Genomic DNA, 22,466 nt, shown 5'->3' on the forward strand with positions numbered 1-22,466 from the left:
GGACATCATGCACTACGCACGTATTCGAGGAGGGGGGCCCCACTTTCGATTTGGATCGACAACGACATCTTTGGAGGACCTCATAATTAGGGGGCTGCGTTATGGAGCATTGGAGTGGACCCGATCATCACATAGATCCTACCATCGGATCTCATGATCGTGGCCCACTACTTTAGATGATTTAGGATTTTGAGTTTTGATTATTTTTATTATTAGAAACATCATGAACGGCTTTGATTGCTTGGATTAGTTATTTTATTTATTTTAGTTTTGGTATTAGTGCGCACACATGGTGCAAAGTGTAGTTGTCTTTTTGGATTTAGGGTTTTCTTATAAATAAAGCAATCCCATGTATAGACTCGTGATATTATGAATTTAAAAAAATTTGTGTTTCTTCCTCTCTCTCACATTGAGTTGAAAGATCAAATTAGGTGTGAAGCCCTCCTTTCCTCGAAGGGTTAACTACCGTGGTGCGAAGCCATACCTACTCTAAATCATAACCATCTTATTCTGTATCTCATCCATCATCCTCAACACCTCATCTACCATCAGATTCACCAATTTTTGCTTCAAAATCCTCTCCTACAGCGTGCACAAGAAGGTTTTCAGATTTCGGCACATCTACGAGGCTGAAACTTCGGCGAAGTACTATGCATAAACCATGTGCCGGATCAAAGTGATTTTTGGTATGGAAACAACCCAACCCTGGCCGATCCTAGCCTAGGAGTCCTTTCCCGATTTTGTTGGCCCCACACACGTACAAACGTCCAGTCACACACGTGCATCAAGGTCAACCTGTTGTCCAATTTCTGTGGCCCATCCCAGGTCCTCTTTTCTCCTCTGTTTCTTTCCTTTTTTTGGCTTAAAACCTCCCCATAGGATCCCCCATTAATCCATAACCCAAAAGGGTCCCAAATCTCAATTTTCCCCAATTTTCAAACCCTAGATTTTCCCCCAAATTGAAACTTAGGGAATCTCTTGAGTTGGGAACAATCATATGCAAGAATGCGTGATTCTTACACTCTTTTAGGCTTGTTTGGCTTATAATTTCATTTGATCCAGCCCTAATGATTGTGTAGGCTTGGACCCCCATAGATTCCCCTTCTTGAATGTTTGATAGTATGTAGGATGTGGAATTTTGTGACTGTTTAATATTGGCATAATTACAAACTTGATTTCTTGCACTCCATGGATAATTTTATGTCCTACATCATATACAAGGGGCCAATTTGATAGCTAGTCTAAACATCCCAAACTCCTCACTGAAGCAAACCTCCTAATTAACATTAACATCATAAACTGCAGGCTTTAGCTAGGGAAGTTTCACGAGTGAAAGGCACGCTATGTGAGGAGGGATTGGAACTATGCAGTAGACTTAGTGATATCATCCATGTAAAATAAAAAGAACCTTGCCACACAATGGTTGTTCATAACTCAAGAAAACTTTAGAGACTAGAAAGAGGTAAGAGGTATGAAAGATTGCATAACCATCCCTAATCCCAAGAACACTTCAAAACCTCCTATAGAATGACTACATGGGCATGAAAGCAAAATCGTCCTGGTATACATACTCATCTCCAATTTGCCGCTTCTCAATCTGAGAAATGTCATAGTAACGAAGTGCAGCTTCCAGAAACTTCCGCTTTAAGTCTAAGATCCTTGCATAACAAACCTGAAAAAAAAATAAAGAAAAAAGAGATAATTTAATAACAGACTTAATTCCAATGATTTCAGCACTTTAATGGGTTTCTAGCCGCCAACAGTATGAAAAACTTCACCTTGTATTGTAAATTCAATACTTCTTGCTGACTATTGCTCACCAAAAACGAAGCTTTATTGATGAAAACTTCTGCATTTACAGCATCATCATCCTGTTGGGTGAAGCAAGAAGAAATGATCAGCATGACTGCCAAGCTAGAAACTTCATCAATGTCCAGAGAAAATCTCGTTGCATGATACAGTTGAAGTACCTCGAGGTAGAGGCGTGCGATTTGGACGCATTTGGACAGTTTGTACGTCTCATCCATCATTCTGATGATAGAATATAAAACCACTTGCATAAATACATAGTGAAAAGGACGCAATAAACTATAACACAGTATTGCAAGAAGCCCAAACTGAGAAGCTTACTATCAGACCTGATTCCTGAGTCTAGATCAATGCCACTAAGCATCTGTGCTGCTTTTGACCATTGTTGCTCGGATTCATACAGCTCAGCAAGCTTCTCTCGGATGACTAACACCTGCAAGTGTGGGGATAGAGAGTAAGATCTTTTTATTTTATTTTATTTTTATTTTTATTTTTGAGGAGTAGATAGTAAGTTCCTAGGTAGAGGCATGTAATTGTTTAAATTAAAGGAGGAAATAGGCAGGGCTCAACCAAGCAAAATAACATTCTAAAGGCCAAGAACTATACGACTTTACATACAGTCATGCCTTTGTGTAGTCTTAACAGTTCATACATTGGGCCCCATCACAAATTGTCATTCCTCAGTAACTCCCCCATTGAAAAATCTTCCTCGAGCAATCATTGGAATTATTTTTTCCCACTGTTTGTGACAGTTTCTAGATTGTCAACTTGCACACCAATCAGACAGTTGAGAATGTCAAACAGAGGAGAATTTTTGCATGGTGCACCCAAAATGGAGCCTGCCAGCCGAGTGGTCTGGGATCGAGAGAGGTGGACCAGTTTTCCAAGGAATGGGCAGTTGGGAGCTTGGTATCACCATCACAAAAGAAACTTTTGCTACAACAATGATATATCACTATCAAATCGAGAGATTATTAATCTACATAGTCGAAATAACCAATGATTCCATTAGCATTGATGTTGAGGGATTGGCTTCCAACAACAATTAAAAATAACAGTAATTTGTGGGCTACTTCTTGTTACAGATACAATGAAACGCCTTTTTTTTTCCTTCTTTTTTTCAATTCAATCCACTTGTTTTCTAAAGATGCTAAAATCCATTAACCCAAAGAGAAGCGATACAAGCAGGGACTAACAGTGCTCTTCCTGTCACCCTGCCCAAAAGACAACAAAAGAACAGCGACACAGCAAAGAAAAATAAAAAGGAACAGGGTGACCAAAATGACACAGGCGCACCAATCATCCGAATACAATAGAGACCCAGTCTCTCTCGAGCATCAACATGACAATCCCATTGAAATCCAGCAACAGTAAGGCCCACCCAAAAGCAGAGCCAATGGCTCGTGCAATAGAGCCCATAGGCAGAGCTTTCCTATTCTAATATTCTCGAATTTCTCTCCAAATACCCCCAAAGGATCGTGAAAAGGACCAGCATCCACAAAAGATTTTGGCGCTTTGAAAACAACCTGGCTGGCCAGCCTGTAATAACCTAAGGAATAGAACTACCAATAACCCACTGAATCCTGAAAAGCTGCCAAAAATGGATCCAAACTTCCCTAGCTAGCGAACAATGCAAGAAGAGGTGGTCCCCTATGTTTCTGCACTTGACAAACATATTCAGGATTGAAACATGCCTTTGGTGAGATTATCAATTGCAAGGATTTTGCTTGTGTTGGTGTGCACAGCCCTCTGTACAACGGTGCACCATATTTAAGATATTGGTACACAGACTTGTGTACATCTGCAGGTTTCCATACTTATAGATACCCTCTGAGTTAGTTTTGATTAGGATTGTTCTTATCGATGTAATCTAGGGTTCTCATTCCTTGTAAGCTTCTCTTATTATAAATACAACTACAAGGGATTTGGGAAAGAGGGAGATACTATTCTCCAATCCACTTTCCCATCTTCTCCTCTTCTTCTTGCCAATTTCACATGGTATCGGAGCGTATCCGATGCCATATTCTGTAATCTCCCCTCCTTTCTCTAATCTCTCTCATTACTCTTGCTCCGTCACTTTTCTTCTGATTTGAGTCATCCAACTCTGCCTGCCTTCCCAAATTTATTTATGACAATGAAAGAGGGATGATTTTCTCCCATCATCATCATACAGGGCTTCCTCTTGGATCCAATGAATCCTTGAGCTCTTGCTTTGGATTTGAAAGTGTGTATTCTCTACTGGACCTCTCGGCAGCCCTTAACTGTCATTGATTCCACTTTTTCTGGCACTGGATCCAAGTCTAGAAACCTCTAATATTGCCGGATTCTACTTCCAGCAGGTTTTCCAACGTGTTTTCCCTCGGATTTAAGCTCTGACGTTGTCGTCACTGTCATCTGAACCCCGCTGCTTCCTGTGTCACTGGATTCGACCATTGACAACATCTTCGTCATCAGATATAAGCCCAGGGGACCCTAGCGTCATCGTCTCTGACAAGTGGACCTCCAGCCATTGACGGATCTGCATGTGGACCATCAATTACTGTCAGAACAACCTTCACTGCCAGATCTGACGTGCAGACCTCCATCCACCACCGAATCTACCTCGTGTACCCCCGATTGCTGCCATAGTCCCTAGAGCCAAAAATAGCTACCAGAATCTTCTTTCATGCATCAGCCAGTCTCCAGAGAGTTCTTCTAGGGCCCAAAATAAGAGGTCAGACGATATCCCTGACCCTGGGCCACCTCTTTCAGTAGTTGATCGTTGTTCCGCCTTAGGGACAGCAGTTGCTCGCCTCTTTTGGTACCTCTAATCACAAATCATATGGAGTGGTCCCAAGCAATACGAATGTATATTGCAGCTCGAAAAAGGTTCGGACACATTACAGGGACCAAGAAACAACCCATACCTGATGATCCCACTTATGATAAATGGGAAGGTAAAAATTGGCTAGTTATGTCCTGGTTACTCAATTCCATGCAACCCAAAATTAGTCGAGGTCTCTATCTCTTAAGGACCGCTAAAGATGTCTAGGATTTTTTAGCCAAAATGTACTCCCAACAGGAACACTTAGCCCATCTCTATTAACTTTACACCGACATCAACAATCTTCAATAGGGTGATGGAACAATGGAAGAATATTTTGCTAACCTGAATCAAAATGGGAAGAATTGGATAATTGTCAAACAACTATTCTATACTTAGAAGATTTGAAAAATTAGACAACTCTAGATTTTTAAATTTCTAGCTGGCCTCCATTCGGACTTCAAACCACAATGGATATAAATTCTTGGAAGAGAATCCCTATCTTCCTTAGAATTTGTATATAATTACATACATGCCAAAGCTAGACAACAGAATGCTTCTCACTCTGCCCTTTCAGAATGGGCATCCTTGACAAAAAAAAAAAAAAAATCAAAATCCATTAAAGAGCAAGGAACTGAACAAGGAAACTTGGACAAAGATAAGCTCCAATTAATCATTGTGGCAAAAGACTATATTCAAAAGATCATTGTTGGATTCTTCGTCCTAATCTTCATCCAAAGGACCTCCGGTCATAGACTTTTGCCAACATGAGCACTAGAGAAGGGACTTCTGCCAATAATGATGGATACCATAGGGAGAAAACTAGTAGTGATCATCAACAACAAGTGGTTGCACTTCAAGCCTCTCTTTCCGCTACTAACCAAAAAGGGCAATCAAGTAATTTTGCATCTATGAATCAAATTCCTGAGACATCTTGGATCATTGATTCAGGAGCATTTGACCACATGACAGGTAGGACCAATGGGTATATTTCCTAGTCCCTTATTTCTAGATATATTAGATTGGTTGATGACTCCCTTTATAATGCTCTGAAAAGGGGGAACTTTTTGCATCTTTGATTCCTTGTCCATCTAATATGTAGGTTATGTTCACACGTTTCCATCTAATTTACTTTGTGTAAGTGCCCTAACCAAATAATTGAATTGATGTGTGATTTTTTTACCCATCACATTGTGTTATCCAGGAACTAGCAATGAAGAAAATGATTGGTGGTGGACCTGGTGGTCGTGAAGATCGAGGGCCTTATCTTCTTAATCAAGAAAGACCTAGTTCTACTCACATTTCTACGTCCAATGTGAATAATAAAAATCAAGTGACTCTTTGGCACACCCGTCTAGGTCATTTATCATTACAATTCTTTTCTCTTTTGTTTCCTGGAAAGTTCAATAAAAGTGAGAATTTACAATGTGAAACACCTCAATTGTTCAAACATTGTACGACTACCTTTCCTTTAAGTAGTACAAAACAATGCATCCATTTCAACTTATTCACTCAGATGTGTGGGGACTTACTCTGCTTGTCTCCATATTTGGCTTTAAATATTTTTATTATTTATTGACGATTTTTCACATTGTACTTGAGTTTATTTGTTAAAAAGTCATGTAAAAGTTCCATTGATTATAGATGGTTTTTACCCAATATGATGATAAAATTATAATCTTTTGATCTATTGATGCTCGAGAATACTTACAACATGAGTTACAGAAGTATTTGGCTGACCATGGTGCAGAATTTCAATAATCCTAACGGTATATGACACTAAAAAATGGCACAATTGAACATTAAAAAATAAAAATAAAAATAAAAATAATAATAATAATAATAACAATTACTGGAGGTCTCCCGGTCATTATTGATAGGCACGTTAGTACCTAAAGTATATTGGGTATGAAGCTATTTTTCTTACTACGTATATAATCAATCGAATTCCTACTGATGTAGTACAAGGTAAATACCCTCAACGAGTCTTACAACCCCACGCGTCTCTATTTATTCTTCCACCAAAGGCATTTGGGTGCACTTACTTTCTTCACATTCTTGTACCATTTCGAAAAAACCCTGGACCACGGTCAATGAAGTATGCGTTTTTAGGATATTCTAACTCTCAAAAGGGGTATAAATGCTAATGCCCTATGACTCGGAAAAGATACATTTCTAACAACATTACATTCTTTGAAGATGGCTCTTATTTCAATTCACTATATGCTACAACATCTCTAACTGCACCCCTCCCTTCTCCAGTCATAGATATTCTCACATTGAAGAGGTCCTAAGTTCTGCTCCAACCAACAAACTCGAGGTCTATTCTAGCTGAAAGAAAAATCCAACTCTTCCCGAACACCACCCATCTTCAACGTTAAAACCAAAACAAGCAAATCTCCCAATTGCTCTTAGTAAAGGAACTCGGTCTTGTACTCATCATCCCATTGATAAGTATGACCCTACAAATCCCTATCTCGTTCTTATCAGTCATAACTTTCATCTATATCTTCTGTGTCTATCCCTACCAAGATTGCAGATGCCCTGAGTGACCCTAAATGGAAAGTAGCCATGGTTGAAGAGATGTTTGCTGTTAAGAAACAAAAAATGTGAGACTTGGTCACTCTCCCACCAGACAAATACATTGTTGGGTGCAAATGCGTATCTTCTATCAAATACAAAGTAGATGCATCCATTGACAGATACAAGGCATGTCTTGCTACTAAGCGATTCACACAAAAGTATGGACCAGGGTAGCAAAATTAAACTCAGTCCACTTTCTCATCTATGGCAAGTAATTAAAATTGGCCTTTACATCAACTTGATGTCAAAAACACGTTCCGTCACGATGATTATCACAAAGGATATACGGCCCTTCCTCCCAATTTTCAGTCGAAGGGGGAGACTAGCTAAATCTACCAACTTAGGAAAGCTTTGAAGGTCTCAAACAATCACCCTGTGCTTGGTTTCGAAAGGTTTGCAATATGATTTCTAACATCAATTCAAAAAGTGTGCCTTTGAGCATTGTGTTTGTAAAACATATGTATGGCAACACGACAATCCTTGTCATGTATGTTAATGGTATTATTTTTAACTACCAAAAGCACAATTGAGATAGAGCATGTTAAGAAATTCTCGGCTTTGTCATTTGAAAGGATTTAGGGCTACTGAAATATTTCCTAGGAATCGAGGTTGCTTGCTCAAAAAATGGAATCTTTTTATCGCAACGAAAGTATGTACTAGATCTTCTTTCATAAGCTGGCTTACTTGGGGCCCGTCCAATTTATATAATTATTGAAGTAAATCATAAGGTGCAAAAGCGACAATCAAATGAAATTGATAATCTAGGCATGTATTGTCACCTAATGGATCATTTAATTTATCTCAGTTTTACCCATCCAAACATCTTTTATGCTGTTGGAATTGCAAGCCAGTTTATGCACAGACGGTGCCAACATCATCTTGAAGTGGTCTATCGAATTTTTCCATTATTTAAAGGCTACTCCTGGTCGTAGTCTTCTCTATTCGAAGCACAAGTACCTACCTAAATATCAGTGGCTTTTACAACAATGACTGGGCCAACTCTTCCACTGATCAATGTTCTACTACAAGCTATTGCACATTTGTAGGTGGAAATCTGGTTACTTTGAAAAGCAAGAAGCAGTCTATTGTTGCTTGCTCCTCTACTGGAGCTTAATATCATACCATGGCTCACGTGGCTTGTGAATTAATATGAGTGCAATCCATTCTTAGGATATAGGATTCACCACATCCTCCCTGATTCATCTGCTTGTGATAATCAAGCAGCCAAACACCTTGCATCAGTATTCCATGAACGAACAAAGCATATTGAAGTCGAGTACCACTTCATTCAGGAAAAATTAACCACCAAGTTTATTCATGTGCCATTTGTTCGCTCTCAAGATCAATTAGCAGCAGGGTGTGCCAAATCGGTTACGTATCGGCCGTATCGGCCGATACGTAACGGTAACGGTGCGAACCGTTACCCGTTTCGGGGCCGTATCGGCCGATACGATTTTTTGTACCCGTATCGGCCGATACGGGCCCGTTACGGGGTGTAACGGCCGTAACGGGCCGTTACGGGCCCGTAACGGTAACTTTTTTTTTTTCATTTTTAGCTCATTTATTGCTGTTTTTTGGAAACCTCTTGCTTCCAAACTGTTTTTCACTCCTTCTACTACTAATTTCGACCAACCTTAGCTAGGTATTTGAGATAAAAATACATTATATCACAGATTTTTTTGAATCAAAGCTCGGTGGGTCATTTTTCAGAAATTCATCAAAAATAGGTATTTATACTTTTTTTAATATGTTTTGCTGTTTTAATCATGTCATATGATGTGTTAATCATAGTAGAACATGTTAATGTACATTTTACAGATTTGGGGTGCCATTTAATAATTTTTTAATATTTTTTTCTATTTACGCATGAATTTTGGCCCCTTTTTTTAAAATTCGAAAAATCAAATTTTAATGGTTGTTTTGCTGTTTTAATCATGCCATTTGATGTGTTAATCATAGTAGAACATGTTAATGTGCAGTTTACAGATTTGGGGTGCCATTTTATATTTTTTTCTATTTACGCATTTATTTTGGCCCTTTTTTTGAAAATTTGAAAAATCATTTTTTAATGATTCTTTTGCTGTTTTAATGACATCATATGATGTGTTAATCATAGTAGAACATGTTAATGTGCATTTTACAGATTTGGGGTGCCATTTTATATATTTTTTATATTTTTTTCTATTTACGCATTTATTTTGGCCCTTTTTTTGAAAATTCGAAAAATCATTTTTTAATGATTCTTTTGCTGTTTTAATGACGCCATATGATGTGTTAATCATAGTAGAACATGTTAATATGCATTTTACAGATTTGGGGTGCCATTTTATTTTTTATTTTTTATTTTTTCTATTTACGCATTTTTTTCGGCCCTTTTTTTGAATATTCGAAAAATCATTTTTTAATGATTCTTTTGCTGTTTTAATGATGTCATATGATGTGTTAATCATAGTAGAACATGTTAATGTGCATTTTACATATTTGGGGTGCCATTTTATATTTTTTTTATATTTTTTTCTATTTACGCATTTTTTTCGGCCCTTTTTTTGAATATTCGAAAAATCATTTTTTAATGATTCTTTTGCTGTTTTAATGATGTCATATGATGTGTTAATCATAGTAGAACATGTTAATGTGCATTTTATATATTTGGGGTGCCATTTTATATTTTTTTTTTATATTTTTTTCTATTTACGCATGAATTTTGGCCCTCAAAAATAATTGCAAACACCTAAATGTAAGATATTTTCATATTACATTCATTCTAATATATCTATCATTAATAGTAGATAGTTAGAAAATTAAATATATGAATTTTGTAGTCAAATTCAGGTTATCTGGTTCATAAATTCATCAGACAGTCCGATACAACTTCTCACCAAAGAGTGGACCGTTACACCACCATAAACATGTTCCAATTTATAAATGAATGCATATTTGGAATGCTTAGAATATTCCGGATTTAATCCATATTTTTTCATATTTTTTTGACAAAAAAAAAATTTTGCACCGTTACGGGCCGTTACGCCCCCGTATCACCGTTACGCCCCCGTATCCGTATCGGTTTTGGAGGTCACCGTTACGCCAACCGATACCGATACGGGACACCTTGATTAGCAGAAATCTTCATCAAGGCCTCATCCATATGTCTGAAGACCATCAATGACAAGCTCGGCATGTCTGATATCCATGCACCAGCTTAGTGGGAGTGTTAGTGTACCCACCCTTGTGCACCTGCAGTGCACCATATTTAAGACATTGGTAAACACCAACTTTTGTGCAACTGTAGCGTACCATACTTAAAGATATCCTCCAATTTAGATTTAATTAGGATTGTTCTTATCTATGTAATCTAGGGTTATTATTCCCAGTAACCTTTTCTTTATCAATACAACTATTTGGGAGGGGGAGATACGAATCTCCAATCCATATTCCCATCTTCTCTTCTTCTTTCCAAATTTGCAGTTTGCAATGGCAATCCACGACAAGGCCTAAACTCTCTGGGGGATGGGCAGTTGAGCACTTTCCAAATAAAAGTGCAGGGCTGATGAGTGCCACCATTGTCACAGATTGCTTTTCCATCAACTATTTGGCAGGAAAAAAAAAGGAACACTAGCAAAACACTTCTTGAGTTTCCAACTGTCAAGATTTACCACATGAAAGGTCTCCATAGTGGTGGTAAAATCACCTATCTCAATTTCATTCAAATTACGTATCAAGTTCACAGCACTCCCTATTTAAGGGTAGAGCGAACAAAGAAGAGAAATACATCCAATGACGTCTCCCCGAGCCAAATATCTCTTCAGAATCTGACACGGATATTTGCTATCATAAGGCCTCTGGTTCTTCCCTAACTCTCCACCATTTCCCAAGCAAGGACCAGTTTTATTTTCTTATTTTTCTTTTTCTTTTAGCCTCCCCAAACCTAGACTACCCTCATTCCAATGAAACATCTGACCCTCGTCTCTACCATTCTAAAGAAAATCTCTTTGAATCTTCTCATTTATTTATTTATTTATTTTGATGATAGAGGCCAGCAACTTGAAAAGAGAGATAATATGATGGAATGTTCGATAAAGTACATTAATTAAAATGATTCTTCCTCTAAAAGTAGCGATTTAAATATCGATAGTATCAAGCCAACACTATTGGTATCACACAAAAGCAATACAAAACTGAGTTGAAGGTGTCAAAATTCTTGGCATCGGTCAATTTTTTGGAAAATATCGCAATGCTTCAATGATATATCAATACATTGTAATATTTTGAAAATATCATTGTTCTAAGTTACTAGGCATCGTTGATACATGCGATATGTATCGACAATATCGCTCTTGCGTCAGCCCCCATACAAAAAAAATGAAAAATCACCAAAATCCAAAAAAAAAAAAAAAAAAAACAATTTTCTCTAAAAAGAAAAGTTTGTTGTGATTACATTCCTAAGGGAATTTCGACCAATTCCTTTAATTTGTGTGGAGCAACAATGGGATTTGGGTATGGAAATCAAGATGTGTGCGGTTCCCAAAACCTAATTGCTGAGTTTTGCTTATTTGACTATTTTCCCTTGTTTAAATAGCTTGTAACCAGTGGAATGAAGTTAGCTATCTATGATTTTATATGTTTTACATGCTCAATTATGAATTTTAACATCAACTTTCGAATTTGAGGAAAAGAGGGAAATATTGGAAAAATCCAAATTTCTTTTTTATTTCACCCGTTCAACTTGCAATTGAAGTGTAGAAAAATCTACTTGAGTGCTTCGAGACTGATTTACAGATTGACGAACTTTTTGGAAGTTTTGTATTTTTAAGTAAAAAATCATAGATTGATCCAATGTTATTTGTGCTTAATATTTATATATTTATGAGTATATGCTAATGTTAACATCAGTCATACTCATTTATTTATTTTCAAAAAATTAAAAAAAAATATTTAATATTTTAAAAAATATATTTTTTTAAAATAAAAAAAATGCAACATACATTGTAGGACAGATTTAGTGCAAGTATTTTCACATAGTGAATGTGCTAATGAATTATAGAAATATTAGTACTATGTATTTAGTACATTGAACTAATTTTGAATACAGTTGCATCACTTTTGCAAGTTAGTGCATAGTCTAGGACCCTATACAAAGGAAACTTATTATGTGTGCCTGTTTTTTGTGATCTTTGAGTTCGAAGTGTGTAATAATATCTTTTTTCAACATTTACTGAAGTTTCATTGAAAAATTAGATTAATTTCCAATGTTTCCCAAAAACAACGATACTTAATGCAATGCATGTGATATTTCCCAATCTTCACACACACACACACACACACACACACACACACAAAGGACAAAGGAGACCCCATATGGGCATGAGGACAAGACACCCAACTTAAAACATCAAACTAGCCCTACAAAAGACATCTAATACTATCCCTCCCTAATTTCAAAAGCACATGTTATTCCTTTCCCCCCACAATGCCCAGAAACTAGACAAAAGGGCAAGCCTCCAAAGCGTCCTGTCCTTTCCCCCCACCCCTCCCCCATGCCATGCTAGGAGAAGATTGTCAACAGAACCCGGCATCACCAATGACATTTGGAAGGCTTTGAAAAAGTGCACCCACACCCTCTGGTGAACAAGCAGTGGATGAAGAGATTGTTGATCAATTCCTCATCAAGCATGCACAGCACAAATGTTTGGGATCACCATTCCCCTCTATTGGAGGTTATCCATAGTGAAAACCTTCTTTCTACCCAACAACCAAGTGAAAGCCGCCACCTTGGGAAGGGCCCCATTGTGTCATAAGAAATAAGTGTGAACACCGCGATTCCTAGAGGAATATTTAATAATAAACTGATAGAAGGACCAGATCAAGAACCTTCCTGATGCTTCCTTTTCCAACATCAAGGCGTCACAATTGCCCGAAGATGGACCCCGATAGAGAAGATGAGCCAAAAACATAATATACTCCTCCGCTTCCTCATCAATCAAATTTCTTCGGCATGGGGGAGCCCAAACCGCATCAACATCAGAGCCAGAAAACACAATCGATGAGAAGATTATTTTCCAAGCATAATCTGGCGAGCCTTGAGAACTCAGCACAAAGCAGCAGCCTATTGTCCTCCCAAAACCAAAACCTACTCCCATCCCCAAGAAGGAAACCGATGCCCTCCTTGAACTTACAAGCCACACTAGCAACTCCTTTCCATGCTGTAGAGGCCTTATATAGAGAAGACTCTTTTAGTCCACCATCAACCCCACCTTGACCATGTATTTGAAGTGACTTCTCTACATAATCTACTATCTTCAAATCCAAACATCCACAACCACTTGCCAAGCAAAGCAAGATTCATAGGCTCTAGTTTCCCAACTCCTACTCCCCCCCTCCTCAAAAGGGTTGCACACCTCATCCCAACTAAGCATATGAAACATATGATTAGCCTCAGATCCTTGCCACAAAAAATCCCTTCTCAATTTCTCCAATCTTCCCAAAATAGACTTTGAGAATTTGAAAAGAGACCAAATAGAGTGGCATGTTAGACAATGCCGCTTTGATAAGAGTTAACCTACCTCTCATTGAAGATGACGACTCTTCCATCTCAATAACTTTCTCTCTATCCTTCCAACAACCTTATCCCACAAATGTTTCGTCAGCCTGCTAATACGGAGAGGGAGACCAAGACAAAAAGAAGGAAACGAGCTTGTGCGGCATCCAAACACCTCAATGAATCCGGAACCTTCTCCTTCGGCATACGAATGACCCCAATAACTTGCTCTTAAGGATGTTTACTTTCAACCCCGAGACCACCCCAAAACATCTCAAGACCTTACTCAAATTGTCCATCATCCCCTCATAGACATCACAAAAGGGGATAGTATCATCAGCAAACCGAAGTGTTATTCTGAAACTTAGAATTCACCATCTTAAAGCCACTGATAAGACCCGTGGATCACCCCTTGTCCCACATCCTACTAATGGCCTTTGTCGCCGCCACCAAAAAATAGGGCAAAAACAGGTCCCCTGACGAAGGCTTCTCCAGGCCTTAAAGAAGCCTTTTAGAGATCCGTTGACCAACACCAAAAACCAAAAATCATGGCAAATCGAATGCAAACTAACGTCTATTTCCTCCACTTTTGCCCGCAAACTAGTCGTCCCAGTGTGTAGTCGAGGAAGTCCTAAGTGACATGATCCCAGGCCTTCTCAAAATCGAGCTTGTAGACAATTCCCTTTTTCCCTTCCCTATGCTTCAAGTCAGTGCATTCATGGCCTATCAGCATGCTATCCAAGATCTACCTAATGAGAATAAACACCTTGGGTAATAGAAATAACCTTAGATAAAACCAACGGAATCTAAACGCCAAAATTTTGGCTAGAATTTTATAGAACCACCCAATAAGATTGATGGGCCTAAAATCCTCCAAGCACTCCACATAAGCACGCACGCACGCCCGCGGACGCACATGCGCGCGCACACACACATAAAGCTAAGGAAGTCACCTTTAACCAACCTCTAGAATACCTAATAAATGCTAAGAGAAAGACATCTGAACCTGGGGCCTTATCTCTCTTTAACGCATCCACTACCTTATCTCTCTTTAAAGCATCGTAGAGCCTACTCATCTTGGCTGTCTTACAGGAGATTTGGAGAGAGCATAATGGCCACAAGATGTTGACATTAATCTCTCGTGATGTCGTCAATTGGGTGTCTAGCCTCACGGACTCAAATTCTCCTGCTCTTCCCTTTTAATGTTGGTATGGCTTGGGTTCCACCTTAGCCTGAGTTCTATAGTTGGGTTCTGCCTAATCTCGAGTTGTATAGTTTTGCTAGGTTTTTTATGTTTGTTGTATAGTTGAGCTAGGTTTTTGTTTTTGTTTTTGTTTTTGTTCTACTTCATTTTGCTTTTTCTTGTTGTTGTTTTCTTTTGTTTTGTTGTTTTCTTTTTCTTTGTGTCTTGTTGTGCTTTTTAGCTTCTTAGTGCTTCTAATAAATTCTTGCAATATTTTGGGAAAAAAAAAAAACCACACACTTCTAACTTCTCTTCAACACTAGTGTTGTCAATTAAGACGCACCAAGTCCTATTTGCCCTAGCCTGCGCACTCATGATGTCACGGAAGAACTTCGTGTTTTTATACCCTCTTCAAGCCATATGGCTTTAGAGCATTGCCTCCACTTGATCTCTTCCTCTTTCAGCTGATTCCTATAGTGAAGCAATAACTTGGACACCTCTTCATTCCATTTGTTAATCTACCCTTTGAGGAGCTTAAACTTTTAGAATAACTTGAAAACCACATGGCCCTCGATCAAAAAGGAGTGTCACCACTCCTTGACCAAACTAGGGAAACCCTCAACCTCCAACCACAATAATTCGAATTTAAACAACCTCATATTCCAGTCCTCGTCCTAGATCTCCAAAAGAATCAAGCAATGATCAGATAATGGTCTCGGAAGACCCCTTTGCTAAACAAAAAGATATTTTCCATAGTCTTGAGACACCAGGAATATATCTAGCTTAGACTTGATAACTCTATCTAGCCCATTAGACCAAGTGAATTTAACCCTACCCATCTGAATATCCATAATCTCACTTCTAATAACCCACTCTAAGAATTCCTTCATGCTACACATAATTTTGCCCCCATTAGACTTCTCAAAGGAAAATCTAATAACATTGAATTCTCCTGCTTAACACCAAGGGACCTTCCATCTTTTATAAATGGAGTCCAGCTCCTCCCAAAGCCTGGCACACTAATCTAGCTAATTTGGACCATAAATTGTTGTGCAAACCCACTTCCACACAAAATCTACCTCCTTTAACACAAATGAAATCGAGTTCTGCCCAACCCACCAATCTATTTCACGCAAGCCTTTGCATCCTAATTACCGCAATCCCTCCCGTAGCTCCCATTGCATCCAGAGCCACCTAGTCCCTTCACTTACCACCCCAAACTTAGTCAACTAAGCCTTTATCCATGCATTGAATCTCTATCTCCTACATCACAACAAGCTAAGCCTTAAAACGCATACAAATATCCCTAATTTGGAACCTCTTCTTCATGTGGGCCAACCCCCTCACGTTCGAAGTGTCTTCATTGATTCACCATCCTTGCCCCTCTTCCTAGCTTCCCAACATTGGAAGAAGACCATACTTCATAATTCACCAAACAAACAAGTCTATCCAATTCCCTTTGGCCCTTGGGAGATCTCCATGGCTGACAACTATGCCTGGGATTTACGGTTGCCTCCTTCCACAAATTGAAATTGAAAAATTTATATATATAAACAAGCAATATATATAAACAACAAGCAATGAAATCCTCTTCATGGTCACCAAAAGAGACTCCAACCACCTTCCCGATATACCCAATGGCGTCTTTAATCCACCTGCATCCTTGGGCCATCGACATGTAGCCCCCTTCTAATTATGCAAACAAACCACCAATTGGAGCTACCAACTTTGAACCTTCGCTCAAACCCCCACCTCCTCCAAAAGCTAATTGAAGTAGAGAAGTATCCAAAATCTCCGTCATGGCTCCCCTATTAAGAAATAGATCTTGAGCTACCAAATCAACACACTTCTCTATGTCAGAAGTCTCTAACCCTAGGAAAATCACGATCGGCAGTTGCTCCAAAAGACAATGAGCGATCCATAAAGGGGGGAATGCCACCGGCTAGAGAAGCCTGATAAGAGCCAAAAGCCGTTGGTATCAGCCATAGATCCAAACCATCTCCCAGCTCCTTAACATAGTGAACCAAGCCCGCAATGAGAGAAGGGTGCGAAGGTTAGACACAGATGGCAAATAAAAGGGGAGATGCCAAGCATGTGTGATGACTTAAAAGAATTGCCCACACACGTAACATGAGAGAAAGAGCTCGCACAATGGAGATGGAGTTTAGCCTCGAGCCACACCAAGGACACATGTCCCACTCTCTGACACCAGCTTGTCGTCAACCCCCATCCCAACAGCCGAGGTGCACACACATCACTAACCACCACTTCCCTGTCGTTGACTTGACCCAACTGCAGGCTTTGTGGTGAGAAATCCTCCAAGACATCATCTACTCCCTGCAAGGATACCAACATCAGATGCATGGCCTAAGCTCAACTGGAGTCATTCCAAACATAGCATGATGAAGGATATGTGGTGAAATGTCCGAAGAGGCCACTCCAAATTGAGCATTAGTCACTTCGTCTTGGGTAGCCCTCTAATTAGGTAGGTGAAGTAGGGGTTGCTACGCGTTTGCCACGTAATATGAAACTAAATCTAAATGTCTTCACAATCGAAGTCCAACCACTCAAGCCACTTGCAAATGTAAATAGCATGCCCTTGAACAAATGGCTCGTACGGTTGATTCTGTCTAGATTTTCATTTGGCTGTAGAGAGATCCAAATCTTGGACTTATTAAGAGGCTTGAGGATCCAATCTTCGTTCTCCAAACTACAACATCTAGCAAGCCATTCCCCTAATCATCCATGGAAGCACCCTTCTTGACAGTAGCTACCAAGCTCCACTATAAGGCCTTCTAGGTCTTCCGAACGGACCCTCACCTCTAGACCGTCAACCAACATTCACCCTCTCCATTGCTCACCTTCCCCCCCATTGTTCCTGGCAGCACTGTCACCCTCTCCATTGCTCACCTTCCCCCCATGCTTCCTGGTAGCACCCTCACCTTCTCCAAGGCTCCCTTCCCCCTATTTTATCCGAAACACCTACACCTTCTCTCTTCCTGAGGTCCCTCACAACACCTACACCCTTTCTTTCTTTTCAGTGGATGTCCTATTAACCACCTCTGATCCATATCGCGCTTACTTTACAAATAGCTTTCTTCCCCCAAACGCTCTGCCATTTAACGAAGCAACAGCCTGGTTCACCTCCTCCATCTTCTCCATTCGAACAAATGTGAAGCCCATAACAAATCCTTGGGTCCAAAAAAGAATTTGCATTTGGGTTGCCCCCAATCAATAACCCCAAATATACCATCGGAATATGACCCATTTTGCATCCCAAGATAGAAACTATGGAAGTCATGGCTTCATCTTTCAGCCATATACTTGAAATGGTACTTTTTCTTAAATTTAACCTTAACCGCAACAAGCGGATTACAATTCAATCCACTTGTGCATCCTTCCTAGCCTTCTATCAATAAAATCAATCGCCTCCACACATCCACATCACACCATGATGAATCCAAGTTCAAAGACATTATAACTACTAGGAAAATGCATGTGCATTTGAATGTGACTTGGCAAGGAATGTGCAATGCATAAAGAGAAGGGGAAGGATTCTATACACGATGTGTAGAGAGTGGACACATAACCAAAACTATCCAACAAGTGTGGGTCAAACTCTTAACACGATTTTAGAAGTAAGTCATATTTTGAAATGCTTATAACTTTCCACCAACAATATTTAAATGATAGGAAACAATGTGCCTGGCAATTTTAGGAGCATATGGAGTGCAATTTCAGTAATAATAGGAGTGAAAACGAGAAATTAGTTCACATTGTTGGCCAAGTAGTTTCCCAAAATGACCACTTTTGATACGTTGGGTCAGTAATTCATTGGAGCGGAGAGATTGAGAAGGATGTCGTTCATAGTATTCAAGCTGTGTGGAAGAAATGAAGATGTGCCTCTAGACTTTTATGTGATTGTCTTGTCAAGTACCACTCAACAGAAAGGGAAGTTTTATATGATTGCTATAAAACCAGCCATGATTTAGGGGACAAAATCTTGGGCAGTTAAGGAACAACATGTTCATAGAATGATTGTATTTGAACTAACAATGTTGAGATGGATGAGGGGCAAGACAGGAAAGAAAGAACTAGAACCGAATTCATTCAAGAGAACTTATGAGCGGAACCAATAGAACTTATGAGCGGAACCAATAGGTAATAAGATGAGGGAAAGTAGACTTAGCTAGTAGGTCATGTGCAATAGAGACTAAGAACTGCGCCAATTAGGAGTGAGTTGGTACAAGTTAAAGGCTCTAAAAGGGCAAGAGGAAGGCCCAAAAGGACATGGAGGTAGTTAAAAAAGGCTTGATAAACCTATGGTCTAACTGAAGGTATGGCCCTCATAGAGTGGAATGGTGGAACAAGAATCATGTAGCCAACCCTAATTAATTGCGAAGAGGCTTAGATGATGATGGTTGGTTTCATATGCTTCGTGGCCACCTGATGAGTAGATTTGCCTAATTTGTTTATTTAGAAAATATATAGTAGGGCACACCTTATGAGTTACCTAATGTTTTTGTCTAGAAGATCTCCACAAACTGGCTGACCTGATAAACCACTTTAGTATTTCACGCATGTGTCATACTAGCACATGTTCCGGCATGCAAGGCTATGCACATGTGTGGGCTTGGAAAACCTCTTAAATTACTGGAGGATATGTCTAAGTCAATCAATAGCCTAAAACATGGCCCAGTTGTAGATGGATCACAGCTCCAAATAACATTGCTATGGCAATCATAACTATTCGAAGTATAGTACACATGCATATGTAGCATCACATTGTGCTATTGTATCAAAGTTTTCTCTTAACGTGTAGAGGTCACCAAGGAACTCCGATGGTTCTCCACCATTTCTTAGATGATGGTGAGTTATCCATGGTACACGAGGCACGATTTGATGTCAATCAAAACCAATCAGATTGTGGGCCCCATTGTGGACAAAGCATGCTATGGAAACCACTATGGTTAGATTATCCTAACTATCCAGTTGGTGGCCATCAAATTGATGGTTGAAATGAAAATGGTCAAGGACCCAAATTCAATAACCAATATTAGACTTTAATTTTCCAATCAGTGTGATTTCCAGGCTACATCCCATACAATGTTGGGCCTAACATGCAGATGGTTTAAATTTTTGTAACATGTGCCATATGTGTGAAGATTGAGTGCTTGATATATCAAATTTACAATCTTAACCTACATGGCTGAAAATAACGGCAGTTTCATCACATATTACAGAAAATTCATTATTCAAAATATAATAAACGTGAAAAACTATTTTGGTTTTCTTATATTATATGGATTTAAATATGGATTAACTGACGAAATGGCCCATGATAGAGTGGAATGGCGGAACAGGATTCATGTAGCTGACCCAATTAGTTAGGATAAAGCTTAGATGATGATGATTATGATCATATAGATATAGTTATAGATATATTCAGAAAGTACCCAACGCCAGATAAATTACTCCCAAGATATCATTCTAACTGTTATTTTTTTTCTATTATTTTCTCCTTCTCAAAAAGTGAAACTGAGAGAGAGACTTTGGGGGACTGGACCTGTTCTTCAAACGAAACAACTCGGGGCTGAATCTGAGCTAGGGCATAATGGGCAATCTCCTTTTGCGTGTCAGGCTCCAGCCTTCCCAATTCCTGAGCGAACGTCTGTAGCAGCTGCCGTGAGACCACCAAAGGAACGTCGTCCGACACCACTGCATGAATTTTACCAAAAAAAAAAATGAATGAAACACAATCGAAACCGAAGAGTAACGGAATCTGATCTCCAGGAAAAAGGTGGGGATCATGGAGTTTTACTGTGGTCGATGAATTTCTTGGGTTGACTGATGTCATTGGAAGCAAGGACAGAGGAGAGGATGAGCTTGTACTGTTCGATCTTTTGCCTTTGGTCTGTGATCGATGCGGCGCTAGCCAGTGCACTCTCCATTACTGCTGCTGCTTTGCCTTTTCGTTTTGGGATCTGAAACCCTAGTTTTGGAGAAGAAAGAGAGGTTTGCGCAGTTCCTCTCTCTCTCTCTCTCTCTCTCAGTTCCTCTCTCTCTCCCTCTCCCTCTCCCAGTTCTTATTAGTGTTCTGTTTTGAAGATGCGAGTATGCAAATTGCTAGGGAGGCTTGCTCCTCTTCGGCCCCGGACCGCGGATTGCGTCCTACCCCCGCCCGTCTCCAGCTGGGAACGGGCAGCAGCGGACGCGGATTGCGTACTACCGCCACCCGTCCCTAGCTCCGAACGAGCAGTTCTGTGGGCGGGCCCACCGTGATGTATCTGTACATCCAAGCCGTCAATCCCTTTTCTCAGATTATTTTAAGAAATCATAACAAAAATGAGGCAGATCCAACGGTCAAATTGACTACACCACAGATAACTCTTGCATTTAATGCAACTGACAATTAATCTTTGTGCATTTAAATACAACCAAGCTTATTATTTGGTGTGGTCCATTGAGCGTTGGATCTGCCTCAATTTTATGCTCATGCCTTAAAATAATCAGAGAAAAGGGATCGATGGCTTGAATGTACATATACATCACGGTGGACCCGCCCACAGAACTGCCCGTTCGGAGCTAGGGGTGGGTGCAGTAGTACGCAATCCGCGTCCGGCAGCAACTTCGAGTGCCACCTGGATGTGTGTGTATTATCCCTACTGGCCATCCATTTTTCGTATTATTCTAGGGCATAAGATAGAAAAATAGAGGCAGAGCCAAGGTTGAAGTGGACTACACAATGGGGATTAAACTCTTACCGTTGAAAACTTCTTGGTGCCACATAAGTATTGGATGGTGCTGATATTTGTGATATATCTTCATCCAGCTCTACTTAACTTTATAAATAGGTTGGATGGGAAATAAACATCACGGTGGGCCGTGAAAGTCTCAATTATGAGAATTATTATCACCACTGCTTCCTGTGGTGTGGTTCACTTGAGCCTTGGATTTGCCTTATATTTTTTTTTAAACTAAAATAATATGACAAAATGGATGGACGGTGTGGATAAGACCCATACATCACGGTGGCCACTCAAAGCTGCTGCCCATTCCCAGCTGGACACGGGCTGGGTAGGACGTAATCCGTGTCCCTCCATGTGGTGATCCTGCGCCGTTGTTACAGATGGTCCCCATCGTGACATATTACTGATAAGAGGGGAGCGGATGGACGCGGCTTCGGTGAATCCGTTGCTGTGGGGCCAAGCCAACGTGATGTACGTGTCTTATATCCATTCCGTCGATCCGTTTCACCAGCTCATTTTGTGGCATGAGCCGGACATTCAGCTGATCCAAATATCAAATATTAGGTGGACCGCACCACGAGAAACAGCCCTGGTTGAAGGCTCATCATTCAAAACTTCTTGGTAACCACTGGAATGTTTATTTGCCATTCAACCTATTTATAAGGTCACACTGTCCTAGATGAGGGGACTACACGAATATCAGCTTGATTCAAAACTTTTGTGCCCGAAGAAATTTTTAATGGTTAAACACAGCTGTTTTCTTTAGTGTAGTCCACCTGATGTTTAGATCTGCTCTAGTTTTTT

At 39.7% G+C, this 22,466-nt stretch overlaps 1 protein-coding gene across 2 annotated transcripts in view; it reads right to left on the reverse strand.

Moving 5' to 3' along the window:
• Positions 1 to 21,048, reverse strand: part of LOC131225780 (COP9 signalosome complex subunit 4) — a 45,081-nt gene extending 24,033 nt beyond the window's left edge. The window contains exons 1-6 of one of the 2 annotated variants that reach the window (XM_058221377.1): positions 20,735 to 21,048; positions 20,480 to 20,631; positions 2,139 to 2,242; positions 1,971 to 2,031; positions 1,821 to 1,871; positions 1,572 to 1,672 (exon numbers count right to left, since the gene is read on the reverse strand). In XM_058221377.1, coding sequence (XP_058077360.1) covers positions 1,572 to 1,672; positions 1,821 to 1,871; positions 1,971 to 2,031; positions 2,139 to 2,242; positions 20,480 to 20,631; positions 20,735 to 20,864 — 599 coding nt within the window. In that variant the 5' untranslated portion in view covers positions 20,865 to 21,048. Of the gene's footprint in view, positions 1 to 1,571; positions 1,673 to 1,778; positions 1,872 to 1,970; positions 2,032 to 2,138; positions 2,243 to 20,479; positions 20,632 to 20,734 lie in introns of both variants that reach the window. The other variant, XM_058221376.1, reaches the window with a different exon arrangement.
• Between the last annotated feature and the right edge of the window lie 1,418 nt (positions 21,049 to 22,466).

The sequence above is a fragment of the Magnolia sinica genome, chromosome 14 (assembly GCF_029962835.1).
Source record: "Magnolia sinica isolate HGM2019 chromosome 14, MsV1, whole genome shotgun sequence".
NCBI classification, from domain to species: Eukaryota; Viridiplantae; Streptophyta; class Magnoliopsida; order Magnoliales; family Magnoliaceae; genus Magnolia; species Magnolia sinica.